Consider the following 23,580-nt stretch of genomic DNA (forward strand, 5'->3'; position numbering starts at 1 on the left):
AGTCAGCCTCCCTATCATATCATATGATACTACCGTTGAAAGTACAGCAAAACTAAACTTGTTTAAAGGCTCATAAAGCAATAACAAATAAATGAAATGAAACTTAAAACAAACATCCAATTATTCTTTCTAAACTGAATTTGCCCAAAAATAAAACATGGTAGTAACTACATTTTATAATCAAAAGAGCTGTATCATAATTGAATACAAAGAGGGAAACCCCACCATAAGTACAAACAACACAGTTGCTGAGACTTGGTTTGAAAGAAAGGATTTTGTAATCTAGCCAAGAAGCCATTGAGAGGTTCCTCTTGATCTCAGACTGGAATCTGCTGCAGACTGTAACTGAAAGGATACTCCAGCAGCTGTAGATCAGTTTAACTGAGCTTATGCCCAAGCACAGACACAGAGAGCACAGCAGGGACTACCAGTTACTTCACCCTCCTCATCAATCAACATACCTTTTTGGGATCCCAATAACCTCCGTCCCCCATATTCTGGCCAGCTACTTCAGCTACTGAGGAAGAAAATTAGACAAGGCATAATCAACACTGCAAGAAAAACATATCTCAAACACGGTCTTGCCAGAAAATACATTGTTGATTGTAGCAGAGTTGTGACACTGACACTTTGACCCAATCCAAAGTCCCATACTAAGGTACAAATGTGAGTGTGGTGTTAGGCCACTTTTTGTAACATTACAGCAATATGACAGCAAGAAACACCAGATATGGGCTTCACACACTGTATCTATGTGGGGAATCAAACCTAGTGCTTCCTCTATGCTAACACTATTATGAAGCAAAGAGATGACCAGCTTCTAAAATGCAACTTCAGGAAGTAATTACTTCATAGTCAGTCACTAACTGTCTCAGTCACCTATCATTCATGAATGGAATTATTTTGTTCTTGAACTGTAGAGTTGCACCAGTGTAACACGAAGTTACATGAAGACAAATCAAAACAAGATAATAAATCACTACAGAAATATAAGGGGATCAACACACAAATATTATTTAAAATCTGTAATTAGCATTGTGCAGAAGTTCAAGAAAGAGGAATGAGGGTATTTCAGATGCATCTGGCACAAGCTTGCACCAATGAAGCACCAAAGCTACACCAGTTAGGCAGTTAACACTGAAGGTTCCATGACCTTACTTGGTTTGTTTCTAGCAGCACTGACAAAGGTCTGAGTTGTGCTTTACTTCACATGCTAACAAGGAGCAACTGAGAAGTAAAGTTCCCATAGAAAGCCAGCACATAATTGAAGCCTGATGCTCTCCATTCAAATCATGCTGCTTCAATCACTTCAAGTGGCATCATAAGGTTCAGCTTTTGGCTTCTTTTTTTAGAAGCAAACATTAGCCAATCAAATGCAGGAAGTTACAAAGTGGTGCTACTCAGGGAGCCTCAGCCAACATGGCCGGTTTCTGGAACAAGTCAACAGAAGCATTATCAGTCTGAGGTATTTCTTCACTTCATGAAGACACAGATAGCTATCTTGAAATTTGGCTATAACGTTTTACTGAAGGCAGTTAAGGTTTCGGATGTTCCTTCATTTCAGACACAATATTGTTTTGTTCCTTATGTTGTGTGCTGACTAAAGATGTTAACTTCTTTACATCACAACACTTCAGGACAGTGATCCATATTGCATAGGACATGACTGCATGTTTAAAATTACATATACACTGTATTTCGAGATTATCAATCAATATTCAAATTAATTACCTGACCCATTTATTTAAGTCTTCAACTCTGGCTACATGTATGTATTAAACACTGAAGGAAGGTGAAAATTAAGGGCTTCTACTGATCTAGTTGAAACACTCTATAACAGCATGTGACACTAGTTACAGGGGCGTCTGCTCATTCATGATTTGCCAGGTGACTGTGTCATCACTGAGAGCACGGCAATGCTCATGATCTTTTCACCATTCCAACTGCATTCAGATATGTAGGTGGGGTGACTGACATGGATCATTTGAATGTGTCACAATGTTCTTTGGCCTCAACCAGGTTACATACAAACTGACATGACAAACTGGAAAGGGATTGCCACAAAACAACCTTCACTCAATCCTTTCCTGAACTTACTTCTACGATGTGCTGGGGGGGTGTTGGGATGAATGTTGTCTACGGGGGCCATGGCACTTGTGTGCAGGGCTGAATCGGAGTTGGTTCTGAAAAATAAGCAAAACAATATTGAGCCAGGCTTAAAGATTGTCCCTACTGTGATCAGCATTAGCTGCAGGATCCCACATCCACCTCCTCTGAGGGTGCGGGTTCGAATCCCGGATGGGACTCAACCCCAAAAAGTACTAGAATTTGTACTTTACTAAGAAAGTGAAATCCCAAATATGACATATTTTGCAACCCTGATAATCAAAACAAATGATCCTTCACACAATCTGTACTTGCTTCGAAATTGTAATGTGCTAACGCTGAACATATTTCTTGCAAGTGAACAGTAAATGTTTAGCTTGAAACATCTGCAGTACAATTACTTCATGCATTCATGCACATCTTCCTGTCGAATGCAAATATGAACTCTTCTTTAGAAACTTGTGTCTGTGAAAAATGTCTCATGTTCAAGTGTTCAGATACATAGGTGCAAGTATAATTGTAGCTACTTACTTCTGTAAAACATGCTTCTCAATTTGTTCTTACACATACATGTAAACACTTTGCAAAGTATAATACATTTACATTATCTAGGTCCTCATGTAGTGAACTCTACCCATATCCTAGTGAAACTACAAAACATTGATGAATATAACAAATGTCTTCCACAGTACCAATATGCATGAGGCTGAAACATACATTTATGAGCATAACAATGTTAATCTACATCCTTCTCATGATGACTTTCATTCCCTTCACTACACATACACTGTATCCTCACTAACATGAAAACATGACAAGCTGAGCTGCAAGACATTCCCCTGGTGTCTGGCCAACATGACTGGCATAGCTGTGAGTGTCAGTTATCCACACACAACCCACAACCTGCAGCCATGGCATCTCGAGCAAACGCTTAATCCACTTTCTCAAATTACATGAAACTACAAGTACATCTGGTAAATACTGTCTTTATCAAACACATAACCTAATAATAAAATTTAAATGCTCAATAACACATATTTTTCTTTATTTAGCTTCTGGAGTGATTTTATCCATAAAAAGCATTACAGCATCATGGAACCCAGGACAGACCATCTAATTACATTTGCCAAATTAAACCTGCAATGGATTTAAGACAGATGTTGAAATCATGGAACATGAACTTTTTTTTCCCTTTGCTTATGTTATTTGACATCTAAAACACAATCTGTACTTGCTTCTGTCATTTTGCCCAAAAGATCAGCTAGTATCTTGATCATTATAAAGACAAAAGTAGAACCTGTAACTAATCTAATTGTTCACAAGTGGTTGAATGTATACAAGGAAATTAGGGTCCACTGGGGAAATCTAAGGGTCTACTAAGTATTTGAAAACCATTCTAATTCCATGTTTATATTTTCTATCAAATCAGAATTAGCGATGCCACTTAAGTTTATTTTCTAAAAATTGGTTGAATAAAAACAAGTGTATATGTTTTTTACATTTCTAAGATAAAACAAATTTTCAGGTATTGTTGACTATTTAAGTTACAATTACAACAGCACAATTAATACAACGTAACACTTACATAAACCTCATTCATAAATTTCTCCAGAATTCTTCTATGTCCAGAAAATGGCAGTATTACTGAGATTCCATGTTATTACCTGCTCTTGCTCGTGCATAAAACTTCATATTTCTTCCCCAAGTCTTAAATGGGGAAACGAAAAAAGGAGCACTTTGGGCCCGCCTGGCCATAAATGACAAGCCCTCATGAGAACTGTTCTTTTGTTATGGCAATAAATAACTACAGCATTTTGCGTAAGATGTCAGCATCCGGAATTCTGAATCAGAACAACTCAAAGGATTCAAATGACAAATGGAATCAATATAGCCTGAACAGTGGAGATTTACCCCATTCATTTTGTCAGTGATCAAAGCCAAACAGCACGCAAATAACCAGTTGGGCTGAAATAGATTTGGGGCACTCTCACTCAAAACATGAAATCCCAAAATAAAGGAGGTTACTGATGATGGTGTGTTACGGACTGGGTGATGATGTTCATTCCCCGATGATGGTGGTGGTGATGATTATGATGCCAGTACAATATACAGTAGCAATATTCACGACACATCAAGCTCATGATAGTTTGTAAGCATGATTTCATCACGTGTTTGCAGTTTTTTCTCAGCACATTATCTCCAAGCGTATAACAGAGCCTACACTTTTGGCTTGATAAGCGACCACATTAATCACTAAGCTATCCTACTTCTGTTGCTGCTGATGTTGCTGCTGCTGATTATGATGATGATGTTGCTGCTGATGCTGCTGATGATGACAACATTGATAAGCAGGACTGACAACACATCAACGAAATGACTATGATGGTATGTTGATGTAATGATAACTAAGTGTGGTATGGTCAGGCATTGGATATTTAAATATTTCAACTTTAAAAAGCAAGATAAAGTAAAATATGCAGAGGGGAAAATATGAAATTAGCATCATTTCAGCTATTTCCAATGCTCAGGAGATGAGGATGAGTATTGTAATGAAGGTAATTTGACAAAATATACAAGATGATATACTGACAGCTTAAACACAGGCTGAGAACTAATCACATTGTTTCACAGATGTTAGCACGAGTGAACTCAAAGTTCATCTCCAATAAAAACAAACTGTAACAAAATTCCCACAGAGACAGGTGGGAGTGTTACCAAAACCCAGGCATACCACAAATACAGGTGACCTGGCCCCACACCATGGTTATAAACCTTAAACATGGACAGAACAAAGTTTCTATTCTGTACCAAAGCAAAGGTAATAAAACTTGTTAAAACTAACATCAAGATATGCTGTAATTCAGTGTACTTCTGTGGGGATTTCATGGATACTGTAGGTGGGAGTATATATAGGACCGTATACACCAACTGTCAGATTTGGGTGAAAGCACACACAAACACACAAAACACCCATGGTCATACACAAAATAATTGGGCTCGTTGGATTACAAGCGTGAATATAGCATTATCCTACTGGCCTGTAACAGTTAAATTCTAGAAGTTAAATCACTACAGGCACTGACATTGGGATGTAACCAACTGAGGCTTTGATATAGGAAAAATTCACTCCAGTCTGTAACCAAGAGAACCAGCAGCAGTTACACAGATGCAGAGGTTCAGGGAGCCATCAACAATAACAAGCTCACCCAACTCATTCAACTACCAGGAATAAGATTATCCCACTGCCCTTAGAATTGACGAAGAATTATCCTTGGCATACTTAAATCAGTCATGGAGTTACCCCAACAGCACAGTACAGATGGAGCATACAATAGTTGAAGGGTTACCATAGTGCTCTACTGACAGTACAAGGGTTAATCTGGTTCCAACATACATGGACACCCACTACCAACACTCGCATGCTTTGATCATTTCTGCTTCTCTACAGATCCACCTCACAGAGTAGTGGGCCGGTTCAATTATTTTTTTCAGATTTTCATCTGTTAATGTTAATGTTTGTCAATTGGTTGACTTACATTATTTATTTATCACATCATACGTATTATAATTTGCAAAATCATGTTTTAAAAGCAACTATTCATTTCAAGCATTCACTTGTGCATATCAAATATGTTTAAAGACATGTCATTGGCAACAACTGCAGCATATTGATGCAGTGTAATTATCCCCATCCTGGAATGATAAATACCCTGAATCCATTCACCATGAGAGCTCCAACGGAACTTAATGATGCTAAAAATTGCTGGCCAATCAAATTTACACTCAAGAGCAACAGAAACTCTGCATTAAACTAGTGGTGAAAGAAACCAAGTTGGCAAATGGGTCTTGGGTGTTTATCAAAATAGAATAAAGATATCACAGCCTGGATAAGAGCAGATGTACTCTGCTTTGGTGGTCTGGTTTTACTGTAGAGAAACAGACTAAGTACTTTTATCCAGTAATATCAATAGATGCATACATTCAGATATATCTGCAACAGAACATCACGCTTTTCCCCCAGTAATATGACCAAAAAGCATTAAATATGCAAGATCTATTAACCATGGACATGGAGAATGTATGTAATGGCTCTGGTCATTATGCCTGTGTCTGTGTGCGCTCAAGTCATGCATGTCCCAGTCAACCTTTGCAATTCTCATCTCCATGCATTGATTTTAAGATCTCAACAAGACTTCCACAGCAAAGCATCAGTACTTGAAAGTCACAGCAAAGTGAGAAATCACTGGGCACAAATGCCAAAACTTTAGTTTATGAACAGTCATGGGGTTCATGAAAACCTTTCTTAAAGTATGTAGGACAAAAAGAATTAATTATTTAATTTTAAAAGACAAACCTGACATATTTCGAATTTTTCGGAGGTCAGTAAAAACTAAGAAGATTTGGCATAAAAGTTCAATTATACAGAGTGAGATTGAGAATTGTAAAGGCTTGATAACACCCATAGGGTATGTAGCATAAACACAAAGATATGGCAAGGGGAAAAAACTCACCGTGATAGCGACACTCCATTAAGATAACGATACATCCTGGAAAGGGGCAAACACAAAATAGTAAAAGGAGAAACAAAACAGGAACAAACACAGGATGCAGCTACTCATTTTATAACAATGCATTGTGTTAACGGGTCTGCACAGTAGCTACATCCTCGCAACTAAAACAAAGGAAAAAAATTAGATGTAATTGCACACAGAGAAACTGTGAAAAGGGTAACAATACAAATAGAAGATTATAAAAGGGAAAAATGTCATGCTCTGTCATAAGTACAACTTCGAGCAGGCATTATACCATAAAAACCACAACCACAACTGACTATGCAGCTTCCATTCTTAAGATACAAGATACATTTAGCACAAATGCACTGCCACATGTGATAATTAGCAGTATCACATGGCTTGATACATACACACATGCATGGAGGAAAGGGATATGGATGCAATCCCAACAAGAGAGCTTTACTGTTTCAATATTGGCTAAACATGTTCCCAGGATATACAGCATATATGCAACACTGACATGCAGAGATTGTTCACAACTGTCAGATCCACCTACAAGCAGTACTTGAAACAAGCGGTATGTTGGTGATATATACTGACTACTGGTTTCTTCTGACATGGTCTGTTTTGCTGTTGTAAATTAACACTGGTGAGCAATACTTCCACACATTAATCATCAAGAATAACATCCATGTTGAAAGGAAAGGATATTCTGTTCTACGAAAATGTACTGTGTTTAAAATTACATCATGAAAAGTGAACTTTCTCAGTAGTGTTGTGTTTTCTCTCCAATAATGGTCCCCATACAAGAACAGGAGGTGCTTGTTGCATATTGATTATTTCTGCAGTACCATCTATTTCAAGTTGCACAGCTTGTGACCTACTGAACAAGATACCTGCTTGTTGTATAGGCCAATCCCCCTACAGCTATCTGACACAGGACTTGGTGTTGGTCTGGAGTCTCAAACTGTGGCTCAAGTCAACTATAATTACATTTCATGAATTATTTCATGAACATGACAGAATATTTAACCCATAAATAACTATATTTCAGGCTCTTTACACATGTTGCCATGTCAAACTTCAATGTCCAGTCTCAAACTATTCTTACTCTTCTTATTTAACACAAACAGGTTTCAGCAACCAACAACTGTTATAGACAGGACCCCTGGTACCTACAGCCAAGTTATAGATAGGACACCTGGTAAAGAAAGTTAGTCACTCATATACAGGACACCCAGTACCTACAGCCAGTAGGTTATAGATGGGACACCTGGTATCTACAGCCAAGCTATAGGTAGGACGCCTGGTACCTACAGCCACATTATAGATAAGACACCTGGTACCTACAGCCAGTAGGTTGTAACAGAACACATGGTACCTGCAGCCAGATAGGACAGTAGATAGGACATCTAGCACCTACGGTCATGTGGATAATATTGGGACACCTAATACTTATAGCTATGGAGTGAAAACAGGACACATTGTATCTACAGCCATCAAGACACCTGGTACCTACCGCTATGGGGTGTAAACAGGACACCTGGTACCAACAGTGATGTGGTCACCAGGAGGCCCCATTGTAACTGCATGACATTAAAATATCCCATATATCCAGGTAATATGAGTAGATACTGCCTGTGCGAGTGCTTACAGGTTATGTGAGGACCTTTTTGTGATGTGACTACCTTCAGGTCATGCAAGTAGCTTCAGGCATTGTCAGTACCTACAGGCCACCTGCCCTACTTCAGATATCCTGGCTGCTGGTCACCCTTCCTTCTCACCTTGACAGACATATTCATATTTAGTAGTGACACATGTAAATATCATTTTAAGTGCTAAACCACTTAAATATGACAACTTGTCCACAGAGCATCTCCATGCCATTATACAGTCATCCCTCGCCATAACGCGGGTCTTGGGGTCCATGGATGACCCCCCGCGTTATTAGACATCTGCGTTATAGTAGCTATTACATAATGTGGAACCAACTCCGAGTTAGATCGTATATTCCAAGGACATAACAAAACTGCTGTTTCGTGAATTGGGTCCAGTAAAAATATATCGTATCGTTGAAGGTGAAAATAAACAAACTTTGAAAATTAAAATATATATACGGGAAACTTTGCAATAAAAAATCACTACCTGTAATCAAAGACGTATATTCACGTGAATATTCATCTTTGTTGTTATACAACTAAGCCGGAAATAGCGATCAGCTGTGCACAGATGTTTTGGTCCAATGTACCGTTGATTCAGGTAAAAATGATCCGATAATATTACATCAAAGAACATCTATTCCATTATCAGAATATTTCATATATTAAGCTGTTATTGTAACAGATTATTTTACATTGCTATCTGGCTAGTATATAATGTGAGTTTTCTGCAAACATATTTAACATAACAATGAACACAGGCCGTTACCTGTCTTGATACAATTTACGTAGGTGACAGTTTGACAAGTCACCGCTGACTTCCCACGAGACTTGCAACTTTCATTGTGAAAAAACTAAATTTTGCCCATTTAATTGTTGAAACTAACTTAAATGAGTCAATAACGCGGGTCTCGGAGTCCATGGATTACGAGACTGTAATCTGTTGGTGACTGCTAAGAATAATGTGAAATTGGTGCTATCGGGGTATGCGCGAAAAACGGACCCTCAAGAATGAAGTAAGCATATGGAATGAGGTAATGCTCTCATGGTGTTTCGGTTGTTTCTGTTACCCCTCCAGTCACTGCCGTCACCCTCACCACAAATGTATCTCACAGTACCCCTCCAGTCACTGGCATCACCCACATCACAAATGTATCTCACATTACCCCTCCAGTCACTGGTGTCACCCTATCACAAATGTATCTCACAGTACCCCTCCAGTCACTGCCGTCATCTACATCACAAATGTATCTCACAGTACCCCTCCAGTCACTGCCGTCACCCTCATCCCATATGTATCTCACAGTACCCCTCCAGTCACTGGTGTCACCCAAATCACAAATGTATCTCACATTACCCCTCCAGTCACTGGTGTCACCCACATCACAAATGTATCTCACATTACCCCTCCAGTCACTGGTGTCACCCTATCACAAATGTATCTCACAGTACCCCTCCAGTCACTGCCGTCATCCACATCACAAATGTATCTCACATTACCCCTCCAGTCACTGCCGTCATCCACATCACAAATGTATCTCACACTACCACTCCAGTCACTGCCGTCACCCACATCACAAAGGTATCTCACATTACCCCTCCAGTCACTGCCGTCATCCACATCACAAATGTATCTCACATTACCCCTCCAGTCACTGCCGTCATCCACATCACAAATGTATCTCACATTACCCCTCCAGTCGCTAGTGTCACCCTATCACAAATGCATCTCACATTACCCCTCCAGTCACTGCCGCCATCCACATCGCAAATGTATCTCATATTACCCCTCCAGTGACTGCCGTCATCCACATCACAAATGTATCTCACATTATCCTTCCAGTCACTGGTGACACCCACATCACAAATGTATCTCACATTACCCCTCCAGTCACTGGTGTCACCCACATCACAAAAGTATCTCTCAATACCCCTCCAGTCACTGCCGTCATCCACATCACAAAGGTATCTCACATTACCCCTCCAGTCACTGGTGTCACCCACATCACAAATGTATCTCACAGTACCCCTCCAGTCACTGCCGTCATCCACATCACAAATGTATCTCTCATTACCCCTCCAGTCACTGCCGTCATCCACATCACAAATGTATCCCACATTACCCCTCCAGTCACTGGTGTCACCCACATCACAAATGTATCTCACAGTACCCCTCCAGTCACTGCCGTCATCCACATCACAAATGTATCTCTCATTACCCCTCCAGTCACTGGCGTCACCCACATCACAAATGTATCTCACATTACCCCTCCAGTCACTGGTGTCACCCTATCACAAATGTATCTCACAGTACCCCTCCAGTCGCTGTCGTCATCCACATCACAAATGTATCTCACATTACCACTCCAGTCACTGCCGTCATCCACATCACAAATGTATCTCACACTACCCCTCCAGTCACTGGTGTCACCCACATCACAAATGTATCTCACATTACCCCTCCAGTCACTGCCGTCATCCACATCACAAATGTATCTCACATTACCCCTCCAGTCTCTCTCCTCACCCTCATCACATATGTATCTCACATTACCCTTCCAGTCACCGGTGTCACCCTATCACAAATGTATCTCACAGTTCCCCTCCAGTCACTGGCGTCACCCACATCACAAATGTATCTCACATTACCCCTCCAGTCACTGCCGTCATCCACATCACAAATGTATCTCACAGTACCCCTCCAGTCGCTGTCGTCATCCACATCACAAATGTATCTCACATTACCCCTCCAGTCACTGCCGTCATCCACATCACAAATGTATCTCACATTACCCCTCCAGTCACTGGTGTCACCCACATCACAAATGTATCTCACATTACCCCTCCAGTCACTGCCGTCATCCACATCACAAATGTATCTCACATTACCCCTCCAGTCACTCTCCTCACCCTCATCACATATGTATCTCACATTACCCTTCCAGTCACTGGTGTCACCCTATCACAAATGTATCTCACATTACCCCTCCAGTCACTGCCGTCATCCACATCACAAAGGTATCTCACATTACCCCTCCAGTCACTGCCGTCATCCACATCACAAAGGTATCTCACATTACCCCTCCAGTCACTGGTGTCACCCACATCACAAATGTATCTCACAGTACCCCTCCAGTCACTGCCGTCATCCACATCACAAAGGTATCTCACAGTACCCCTCCAGTCACTGCTGTCATCCACATCACAAATGTATCTCACATTACCCCTCCAGTCACTGGCGTCACCCACATCACAAATGTATCTCACAGTACCCCTCCAGTCACTGGTGTCACCCTATCACAAATGTATCTCACATTACCCCTCCAGTCACTGCCGTCATCCACATCACAAATGTATCTCACAGTACCCCTCCAGTCGCTGCCGTCATCCACATCACAAATGTATCTCACATTACCACTCCAGTCACTGCCGTCATCCACATCACAAATGTATCTCACATTACCCCTCCAGTCACTGCCGTCATCCACATCACAAATGTATCTCACAGTACCCCTCCAGTCGCTGCCGTCATCCACATCACAAATGTATCTCACACTACCACTCCAGTCACTGCCGTCATCCACATCACAAATGTATCTCACATTACCCCTCCAGTCACTGGTGTCACCCACATCACAAATGTATCTCACATTACCCCTCCAGTCACTGCCGTCATCCACATCACAAATGTATCTCACATTACCCCTCCAGTCACTCTCCTCACCCTCATCACATATGTATCTCACATTACCCCTCCAGTCACTGGTGTCACCCTATCACAAATGTATCTCACATTACCCCTCCAGTCACTGCCGCCATCCACATCACAAATGTATCTCACAGTACCCCTCCAGTCACTGCCGTCATCCACATCACAAATGTATCTCACATTACCCCTCCAGTCACTGGTGTCACTCACATCACAAATATATCTCACATGCACTCCCACACACTGTTATGTCAAGTAAATGGAAGTGTTTTCCTCAAAGAATTGCTTCCAGCTGGTCTACAGCAGGGTGACTTCTAACATTCACAAACAAACATGTTAAAAGAAAATTTTTTTGAGTTATGAGCTAGCAATGTGTGTCAAAAGCAATGACAATGAGACTTATATAATTATCTCGCTTAGTGGTGGCGATTATGACGTATGTTACAACATATGAATGGAGTTCTCTTTGGCCAGATTTCTCCTCATCTGACACATGTAGAGAAGATAAACTGATTAGCTGGCTGGCCTCTTCAGTGTCTCTACCTATCTTGGAATAGAATAATCAATAACTTCAACTCACTTCAAACAGAGCTAAGGGAAGCCAGCAAGTTCACATTGGGTGATGGAAACAGAATCGCTCCACGTAATTATTTTCAACCAGAGACTATATAACTTTAATACCACAGATGTGTGACAGTGGCCAGCCATACTGCCATGCAAGGTGAGGAGTGCTCCTTGTCAGGGTTACAGGTACAGGAGGCACAACAGTGAAAGTACAGGTGGGGTAGGGTGGGGACAAAGGTAGGGTGGAGATGTGGTACAGGTGTATACGATAAGGGTAAAGGTTGGGGTGGTGGTACAGGTACAAGTGTGTACAAGTACAAGAGCGGGTACATGTATAGGTGGGATGGAAATGTAGGTTGAGAGGACTGAGTGAGTGAGTTTAGTTTTACGCTGCACTCATCAATATTCTAGGTATATGGGTGGCGGCCATGTACACAATTAAGTGTGGACCAGACAATCCAGTGATCAACAACATGAGCATGCATCTGTGCAATTGGGAACTAATGACATGTCAACCATGTCAATGAGCCTGACCACCCGATCCCGTTGGTCGCCTCTTACGATAAGCATAGTCACCTTTTATGGCAAGCATGGGTTGCTGAATCCCTATTCTATCCCAGGACATTCACAGGTCAGGTTCAGAGGATGTAGGTACAGGTAGGATAGAATCATAATTAGGGGTACCGGTTCTGGGATGGAGACGTAGGTACAGGTGGAATCGCCATTATCACAAATTTATTTCACATTTCACCTCCGTTCAGTGGCGTTTCACATTATAAGTAGGGCTGGGGGTACAGGTACAGGTGGGATGGGTATGCAGTACTGGGGAATGGAGCTGCAGATTCAGGAAGAATGGGGTTGGGATGGAGATTGGGTATAGATGGAGATCCAGGTGAGACGGAGAGTGGGGCACAGATGAGACAAGTGCATAGGCAGAAGATGTTGATGAAGGTTACTGGTGAAAGATTGGTGTGGATAACCAATGTTAGTTGTTGACCTCCATTCAACAATATGCCTGATATGTAAGAGCGACTGATGAATATTGGGAGCAAAGATCTGGGTGTTTGGGGACACACATAAACAAGATCTCAAAGCCTTACCAGCTCATCCACCCACGTGCCTGTCACTGTTACACACATCAGCTCTTGCGGCAATCACAGTTGCTGCCATTTCAGGCTTAGTCAAATACGGAGAAGGTAACATTTGTGAATGATAGGCTGGCTCTGTCTTGATAAAGTGAGTAACTTTAGAAGTTTTATGCTACCTTTGGCAACATTCCAGTAATATTGGAGCAGGGGATACCAAAAACTTTCTTCACAAGGCTAACCCACCACCCCATCTTGCTGAAGGAACATCAGAAGACACTTAAGAGAATCAGCTTCTGACAACTTCCAAACAACATCCAAGTGCGGGTCCTTCTGAATCGGGTCAAACAAAACATTTTTGCAAGACCCGGATACACAGCGCTTCTTGTGTACCGGGCATGTTGTTCTCAGCATGATGCAATACCAGAATTGTCCAGACACAATCATGTTCCTGGTTGGTTGTGTACACTGAAGTCATCTAGTGCACATTAACAGTAAAACCACACTCCCTCCCATCATAGCACTCCTCGCTGTCAGTAATGTCTTGACCTATGGCTCTATATGCCCCCATCTTTATACTTGAACTTTGCAAGGTCTCACTCTTCACTGTTGTTCTCACAGTTGCACTCTACACAACATGCTTCTAAAAGTATTTACATGATCTTAGACTTTGCAATGAAACATTGATTGGATGAAAAACATGAGCAAAAAACAACACTTCTAAAACCGTCATAACTTCCACACCAAGCCAGGTTTATTTCTTCTTGAAATTTCTCAATTTATAATTCTCAGAAATATTGGAAGGCCAAATTGTACAATGATTCATAAATATTTACAGCCAGATATAACACTTGTCTAATATTACATACATTGTTGTAAATCCACTGCCTATGTCATAAAGCCCTCAAAATAAACCACACTTCCACCACGAGGCTAACGCCAGATAATAAAACTGCTGAAGCATGAATGTAATGGTCCAACACCATCCCTAAATGAGGGCTAATTTTACAACGCACCATTTAACCACCTGAAGGCAGAGCTATTCCAACCACACTGTAGACTAAATACCCTTCCTAACCAGAAACTGAACTCCTCACTCCACCATGTAGCTGAACAGCATGTAGGCAAACTCCTCACACTACCATGTATACTAACTCCTCATATAACCATGTAGCCAAACTCCTCACACAAACATGGAATTTAACTCCACACACCATCCTTCAGCATAACTTTTCCCATCAACCCTGGAACCTCACTCTCTCCCTCACCACTGTTCCCGAGCTGACTATCACAATGGCTGTGGTGAAATGCAGACATGATCACAAACTCCCGTAAAAATCAATACCACCAACACCCTATACAAATAGTGTCAATGTACATTCTGACAGCCAAATAATTCATGATGTTAATTGTTCCAGAACAGTCAAATGAAGTTATAGAAGAATAACAGTCACAAGCCTAGTGGTTAACACATCCACCTGATGTGTGCCCAGTCAGCTGATCAATATCACATTCTTAGTCAGGCCATAAAGTGTTCCGGTCACCTCGTTGGATTAATCCCTGAGGAATAACATGGTTAAGGCAACCAAAGCTCTTTACTATTCAACTGTCTTACAATGCATATGAATGTACTTGATCAATTGAATACAGGGCATTTAAAGGTGCAATAAAGGCGTATCTCCTTAAGGGTATGGGGTCAAATCAGTGCATCGACAGACTTTTCACAGATTAATTCAATCTAAAATACATAAAACATTTACTCGAACCTGTCCACATATGACATACATCTATTCAAGTTCACACTTATCAAAAGAGTGAAAAGTGTTTTACATTGCTTTAGCAATATTCCAGTATAACCACAGAGGGAACACCAGAAACAGCTTGACATGTACATGAGCCTTCAGCGAGACAAACAGACACCATGAGGCTACTGCCCACCCAACACACCCACACCTTATTAAAAGAACAAGTGTTTGTACTACTGAACTAAATTCGTGTTTTCAGATATGTTTGATGAATTGAAAGTGAAGAAAACGAATGAAACATTCAATAGAATAAAATGAAATGACCAATGAACGTCATATGACTAAACATGCATGAAGACAGCCATGTACAGCCATATCCTCCAGTTTTGGGGTCAGGCTATCCACCTGGTAGTAATACAGTAAATAAAGACTCAAGACAAAAATCATCAAAGAAAATGCCACCAAGCAAAGACAGATTGTTTATTTACTCTGCCTCAAGAGGGGAACATTCCATATGTTGTAATTTAATTGGCTACACAGGGATTGCATTTTGTAATAACATATTCGTTCTATTCATCAATATGGACTTGATACAAATACAAAATTGCCATGGAACTCTATCTAGGTCCATAATGAAGGTTCCCTATCAGAGGACAGATACTCAGGACATCAAATTACCCACAGAAAATCAATGTGCCCCCTACGGATATGGCACACAAATATCTCCCATTCCCGACCAGTGCTGCAAACTTGCCTACACAATGACCACGTACAACTACTTTCTATGGCTGACTGTATACCTCGTTTTCAACAGGCAAACAAAATCAGTGGCATGTCTTTTAACGTTGAGATGAGACATAAGTGCCTTTTCAGTAATTCAGCCTCTTCATATTCGTTGATGTCAGCCATCAAAATAAGCCAGGTCATGGTCACCTGGCATGAAACGTGAGCGAGTGAGTTCAGTTTTACACCACACTTAGCAATATTCCAGCTATATGGCGGCGGTCTGTAAATAATCAAGTCTGGGCCAGTGATGAACAACATGAGCAACGATCTGCACAGTTGGGAACCGATGACATGTGTCAACCAAGTCAGCAAGCCTGACCACCCGATCCCATTAGTCGCCTCTTACGACAAGCATAATCGCTTCCTGCAACAAGTATAGTCGCCTTTTATGGGAAGCATGGGTTGCTGAAGGCCTATTCTAACCCCGGACCTTCATGGGTCGGTATAGTGAGTGAGTGCCTATGAACAACATGTAGACAGCAATGGAAGGGAACCTAAAGATGTGTACGTTAACAATATTTATCATCCCATCTTCTATAAGTATGGGATTTAACAGTAAGTCTCATTGCAAAGCATGTCAAACAAAACTAGTTGAAGAATTACATTTTAGTTAACAATTAAATGCACAGTCCCATCAAAACCACTTTCTCGTTCATAAACATCACGACTTTGGTCAATTGCTGGATTTGCAAAGAGAGTGAGTTAAGTTATATGCCACACTCAACATTATTCGAGCTATATGGTGGTGGTATGTAAATAACTGAGTCTGAAACAGACAATCCAGTGATCAACAACAAGAGCACAAATCAGTACAACTGGGAACTAATGACATAAGCCAACCAAGTCAGCAAGTGTGACCACCCAATTCTGATAGGCACCTCTTACAACAAACATAGTCACCTGTTGTGGTAAGCATCGGTTGCTGAAGGGCTATTGGACCCCGGATCTTCATGGGTCTGATTTGCAAAGAATATATACCCTGAACTTGGAGGTGACAGACATTTTCCAGATGCATTTTTATCAAGGTGTCCTAAGACACACTGGAAATACAGGAAAAAACAGGTCAATTAGCTGCTTACATATCCATCATGATGCATGAAGCTAGTCAATGCCTCAGGTCCATGGATAACAGAAACCTTTCAGCTTTCAGCCAATCAGGTTCATGCTGGCATAATGGCTAACCTATCACAATAGCAAAGCAAACACATTGGATATTTTATATCCAGCACACTGCTAATGTCACCTTAAAAAGACCAACTGTCTGACCTACTTATGGATTATATCATTAACCCACTTACACACCTTGGCCAGAGCTGGGCATGCTCAAAATAGAGTAAAGCAGCATATATATTTCTACTTGTATAGATGACCTAACACCTACAGTTAAAATAAAACCTAACAAATTACGAGCTGTAATGATCAAAATTACATTTAGTTCAACCATCTTTATTCAGAAATTTGACTCCATCAATGATATTTTCATAATTTATCCTGTGGCTCTCTGGCTAAAAAATGACTATCTAATTTGATCATATGAGTGAGTGAATTTAGTTTCACACCCCTTTAGCAATATTCCAACCATATCATGGCATGGCAATACCACAGCAACATCACTAGAAATGGGTTTCACACATTGTAGACATGTCAGAATTGAACCTGGGTCCTCGGTGTGACAAGTAAACATCTGACCATATGGAAGACGATATGGAAGAAGGTTCTAATGAAAACCTCACAGTACTCAACATAATCTATCACACATTTATATTCAAAGTGAATTGAATAGGTCAAAAGTCTTTGGGCTACCATGGTTGCACAAGGAGACACAGGCATATGAATATATATTTAAGCGCTCTGAGTAGTCTGAGGGAGAACGTGATTCTGTATTGTGTTTAAAACTGACCTTTGCGCATGATGTATAATCATTTATAACTCTCATAACATCAAAAAGCATGATAAAACTGCAGGATGAAAATTATACATTAACATATTTAATCCAATACTTTGAAAGCTAAAACTCAATAAGAGCTTTGAATGTATCAATAATTGTATCATCTTAGAAAAAGTATCAATGCATCGATGTGTTGATGTATCCCTCGTGACTAACTAATGTAATGTAATAACATGCCAAGGATAGTGGGATGTAATAACATACTAAGAATAGTGGGATGCATTAAAACACCAAGGATAGTGGATGTTATACGATACAGGGGATAGTGGGATGTAATAACATGCCAGGGATAGTGGGATGTAATAACATACCAGGAAAAGTGGTAGGTAATAAGATATCAGGGATAGTGGGATGTAATGACATACCAGGGATGTAAAAACATATAGGGGATGGTGGGATGTAATAACATACTAGAAATGGTGAGACGTAATAAAATATCACGGATAGTGGAATGTAATAACATAATATGGACAGTGGTATGCATTAACACATCAGGGATGTAACATACCTGGGATATAACAACATACCAGGGGTAGTGGGAGGTAATAACATGCCAGGGGATAGTGGGATCTAACACCATAACAGGAATAGTGGGATGTAATAACATAACAGGAATAATGGGATGTAATAACATACCAGGGATAGTGTGATTCAATAACATCTGAAATAGTTACTCAACAACAGGACACCATAATATATACTCTGCTGGCGCACACAGATGGTTTACTGTTACCTAGACAGCAACACTATGTGGGATTAAGGGGAGACTTGGCTCAGTTCCAGCAAATGTTCAAACAATTCAAAAATAACATGGTTGGCTGGTAATGCTCAAGTCATGTGACACCAATTACAGTGTCAAACATGGAACATCATCTGTTTTTAAGGATGTTGGTTTGCCAGCTCTATAAGTGTACTCCGGCTGATCAGGGACCAGTTACGCGACAACAGCATCAAACTATTTTTTCCACATGAATGAAGGGTGTACCTGTAAAAAGATGGCAGAAATGTTATGGCTACTTAGAGGTGCGCAGAATGCAAGAGGGACCATTCTTAGCCATGACAACTGTCGGTGGGAGTGTCATTGTGTGAACACAATCACACATGACAAGCAAACTCATTTGGATATTGTGAATGAACACTGACTGGTCAATGCTGAAGAAATGTTACATACTGGTTTTCATTCAATAGATTTTGTGGAAGGAATCTGGATTTGCAAGATCACAGCCAGTCTGCACGATAGCCATCTTGCTACTGATTACCTGAGAGATATCAGACTGGAGTGCCTCTTCAGCAAGAACAGTGAGCAATATCAAGGGCTATCATATCAACACACTAGATGCTGACACACATGAAATGGATTTTACAGAAATTTAACAATGAACATTCACCACTGTATCATCACCTGCTTTTTTTTCAGTTGTTAGAATATAGCATAAATAACATCTATCCTTACCATTCAGTAAGGATGGCCACATGCTTCTGTGGCAGATATCCCTACAGTAATGGTGTCACCTGTGTACCATTGACAATGTAGCGTATATCCATGTCAGCACAACACCTGCCTAGGAAGTACAGACACCACAAAGCTGACCTACATTCAGACCAGATACTTTCTGTTATTCTGTGAATTCAGGTCAATAACATCAAGCAAACAGCAGCTATTTTCACATTGGTTAATTCGCGAAACCAGTTTGATTAAGTTCAATGCATATAATCACAAGTTGACTGATAAATGTTCATTCAATAACATATCAGCTTACTATATAGAACTTCTGATTAACTCAGGATCAGCCATATTATGCTTTATCATTTCAGATCTTACAATTAAGCGAATTAATCGAATTCAGCGAATTCCCCCTTACACATGACCAGTTCTATGGTTCTTTGAAGTTTTATCTATATTCCAGGCAAAGTTACAGGAAGCAAAAAACAGGTGAAGTCTGACTCCAGAAACATGGTTTCAACAATACTGAACAATACATGTCCAGTAGTTGTGGGGGACAACTATAACAAAGCTTCCTGTTCTGACTACCTGTGAATATGTACCAGCCTGGGGTACGACTTACATATGTAGTATTTCTGTTGAGATAGTCATGAACCTTTGATCATTAGAAATATGTATAGAAGACGTACAATGAGTGAATGAGTGAGTGAGATTAGTTTTATGCAGCTGTCAGGAATATTCCAGCTATATGGCAAAATTAAGTACTTGAGTCTAGATCAAGCCAGTGATGAACAGCATGAACATCAATCTACGCAGTTGGGATATGGTGACATGTCAACCAAGTCAGCAAGCCTGACCGCCGAATTCCGTTAAGACAAGCATGGGTTACTGAAGATTGATTCTACCCCTGAACATTGCATGTTTGTGTATTTTGATGTGAAAAGGTAGAGCAGTTAAGTATTATCACATACAACATTAATGTTCTGTATTATCACACACAGCTAATATTGACATTTCACATTTTCAGTTCTAATAATATACACATAGCTATTGTCCAATATCTTCATATTGTCTTATCACAGTGCTACTACTATTTTCGGCTGAGTATGTTGTGGCAGTGACCTTGTTAACATTTTCATTGTAACCTAGTTCATGTACCTGCATACCAATTGCTTGAATACTGCTAAAATTATTGAGGTTTCATTTTCAGAAGCCAAAAACTGACTTTAAATTTGTGTCACATAGCCCAAGGGAGGGTTTACTTAAAACTCAGACTGGAGAAAGGGTGTCAAAACTGAAGTACCCATGTTGCCATTATATTACGTTGTTGAACAAAAGAATATTTCTCATTAGTAGTATGTAGCACATGTGACGAGACCCAGGTGAAATGTACTGTAACATACTAGACATCCCTAGACCCTCACACAAGTCACAGCATGTAGCACATGTGATGAGGACAGGTGAAATGTACAGTAACATACTAGACTTCCAAACACCCTAACAGTGTGTAGCACATGTGACGAGGACAGGTGAAATGTACAGTAATGGACTAGAGTTCCCTAGACCCTCACAGAATGTAGCACATGTGACGAGGACAGGTGAAATGTACAGTAACGTACTTGACTTCCAAACACCCTCACAGAATGTAGCACATGTGACGAGGACAGGTGAAATGTACAGTAACGTACTTGACTTCCAAACACCCTAACAGTGTGTAGCACATGTGACGAGGCCAGGTGAAATGTACAGTAATGGACTAGAGTTCCCTAGACCCTCACAGAATGTAGCACATGTGACGAGGACAGGTGAAATGTACAGTAATGGACTAGAGTTCCCTAGACCCTCACAGAATGTAGCACATGTGACGAGGACAGGTGAAATGTACAGTAATGGACTAGAGTTCCCTAGACCCTCACAGAATGTAGCACATGTGACGAGGACAGGTGAAATGTACAGTAACGTACTTGACTTCCAAACACCCTCACAGAATGCAGCACATGTGACGAGGACAGGTGAAATGTACAGTAATGGACTAGAGTTCCCTAGACCCTCACAGAATGTAGCACATGTGACGAGGACAGGTGAAATGTACAGTAATGGACTAGAGTTCCCTAGACCCTCACAGAATGTAGCACATGTGACGAGGACAGGTGAAATGTACAGTAACGTACTTGACTTCCAAACACCCTCACAGAATGTAGCACATGTGACGAGGACAGGTGAAATGTACAGTAACGTACTTGACTTCCAAACACCCTCACAGAATGTAGCACATGTGACGAGGACAGGTGAAATGTACAGTAACGTACTTGACTTCCAAACACCCTCACAGAATGTAGCACATGTGACGAGGACAGGTGAAATGTACAGTAACGTACTTGACTTCCAAACACCCTCACAGAATGTAGCACATGTGACGAGGACAGGTGAAATGTACAGTAACGTACTTGACTTCCAAACACCCTCACAGAATGTAGCACATGTGACGAGGACAGGTGAAATGTACAGTAATGGACTAGAGTTCCCTAGACCCTCACAGAATGTAGCACATGTGACGAGGACAGGTGAAATGTACAGTAATGGACTAGAGTTCCCTAGACCCTCACAGAATGTAGCACATGTGACGAGGACAGGTGAAATGTACAGTAATGGACTAGAGTTCCCTAGACCCTCACAGAATGTAGCACATGTGACGAGGACAGGTGAAATGTACAGTAACGTACTTGACTTCCAAACACCCTCACAGAATGTAGCACATGTGATGAGGACAGGTGAAATGTACAGTAATGGACTAGAGTTCCCTAGACCCTCACAGAATGTAGCACATGTGACGAGGACAGGTGAAATGTACAGTAACGTACTTGACTTCCAAACACCCTCACAGAATGTAGCACGTGATGAGGACAGGTGAAATGTACAGTAACGTACTTGACTTCCAAACACCCTCACAGAATGTAGCACATGTGACGAGGACAGGTGAAATGTACAGTAACGTACTTGACTTCCAAACACCCTCACAGAATGTAGCACATGTGACGAGGACAGGTGAAATGTACAGTAACGTACTTGACTTCCAAACACCCTCACAGAATGTAGCACATGTGACGAGGACAGGTGAAATGTACAGTAATGGACTAGAGTTCCCTAGACCCTCACAGAATGTAGCACATGTGACGAGGACAGGTGAAATGTACAGTAATGGACTAGAGTTCCCTAGACCCTCACAGAATGTAGCACATGTGACGAGGACAGGTGAAATGTACAGTAACGTACTTGACTTCCAAACACCCTCACAGAATGTAGCACGTGATGAGGACAGGTGAAATGTACAGTAACGTACTTGACTTCCAAACACCCTCACAGAATGTAGCACATGTGACGAGGACAGGTGAAATGTACAGTAACGTACTTGACTTCCAAACACCCTCACAGAATGTAGCACATGTGACGAGGACAGGTGAAATGTACAGTAACGTACTTGACTTCCAAACACCCTAACAGTGTGTGGCACATGTGACGAGGACAGGTGAAATGTACAGTAATGGACTAGAGTTCCCTAGACCCTCACAGAATGTAGCACATGTGACAAGGCCAGATGAAATGTACAGTAACGTACTTGACTTCCAAACACCCTAACAGTGTGTAGCAGATGTGACGAGTCCAGGTGAAACGTACAGTAATATATTAGTTTCCAACAGCCTCACAGTATGTTTCTCACTGAATAGGTCGAATTACAGTCTCATTTATCCAACAGCATCCATTGCATAGCAAATTGTTGGATTAATGATGAGACTAAATAAATGAGACTAAATTCCATTTATTCAATTTGTTACCCACAAAAAGCATCGAATAAAGCCGATCGTCAGATAAACAGAGGTCGGATTAACGAGACTTGACTGTATGTACACAAGATACTGTTCAAAATACCAATGCGTGCTTAGGACACTGTATGATATAACATCTATAATGAGTAGATGCTAAAACACAGTTTCTGTATGTTGCCTACATTTATCACAGACTT

At 40.8% G+C, this 23,580-nt stretch overlaps 2 protein-coding genes across 6 annotated transcripts in view; both read right to left on the reverse strand.

The window, feature by feature from the left end:
* Nucleotides 1-23,580, reverse strand: part of LOC137277340 (junction-mediating and -regulatory protein-like) — a 315,191-nt gene that overhangs the window by 186,770 nt on the left and 104,841 nt on the right. The gene's annotated exons all lie outside the window — the stretch shown is intronic.
* Nucleotides 1-23,580, reverse strand: part of LOC137277343 (CREB-regulated transcription coactivator 1-like) — a 54,205-nt gene that overhangs the window by 15,918 nt on the left and 14,707 nt on the right. For 3 of the 5 annotated variants that reach the window (XM_067809036.1, XM_067809034.1, XM_067809038.1), the window contains exons 5-7: nucleotides 6,618-6,653; nucleotides 2,098-2,183; nucleotides 462-517 (exon numbers count right to left, since the gene is read on the reverse strand). In XM_067809036.1, the coding sequence (XP_067665137.1) occupies nucleotides 462-517; nucleotides 2,098-2,183; nucleotides 6,618-6,653 (178 nt within the window). The remainder of the gene's footprint in view (nucleotides 1-461; nucleotides 518-2,097; nucleotides 2,184-6,617; nucleotides 6,654-23,580) is intronic. The other 2 variants (XM_067809037.1, XM_067809033.1) reach the window with 1 other exon arrangement.

The sequence above is a fragment of the Haliotis asinina genome, chromosome 3 (assembly GCF_037392515.1).
Source record: "Haliotis asinina isolate JCU_RB_2024 chromosome 3, JCU_Hal_asi_v2, whole genome shotgun sequence".
Lineage (NCBI taxonomy): Eukaryota > Metazoa > Mollusca > Gastropoda > Lepetellida > Haliotidae > Haliotis > Haliotis asinina.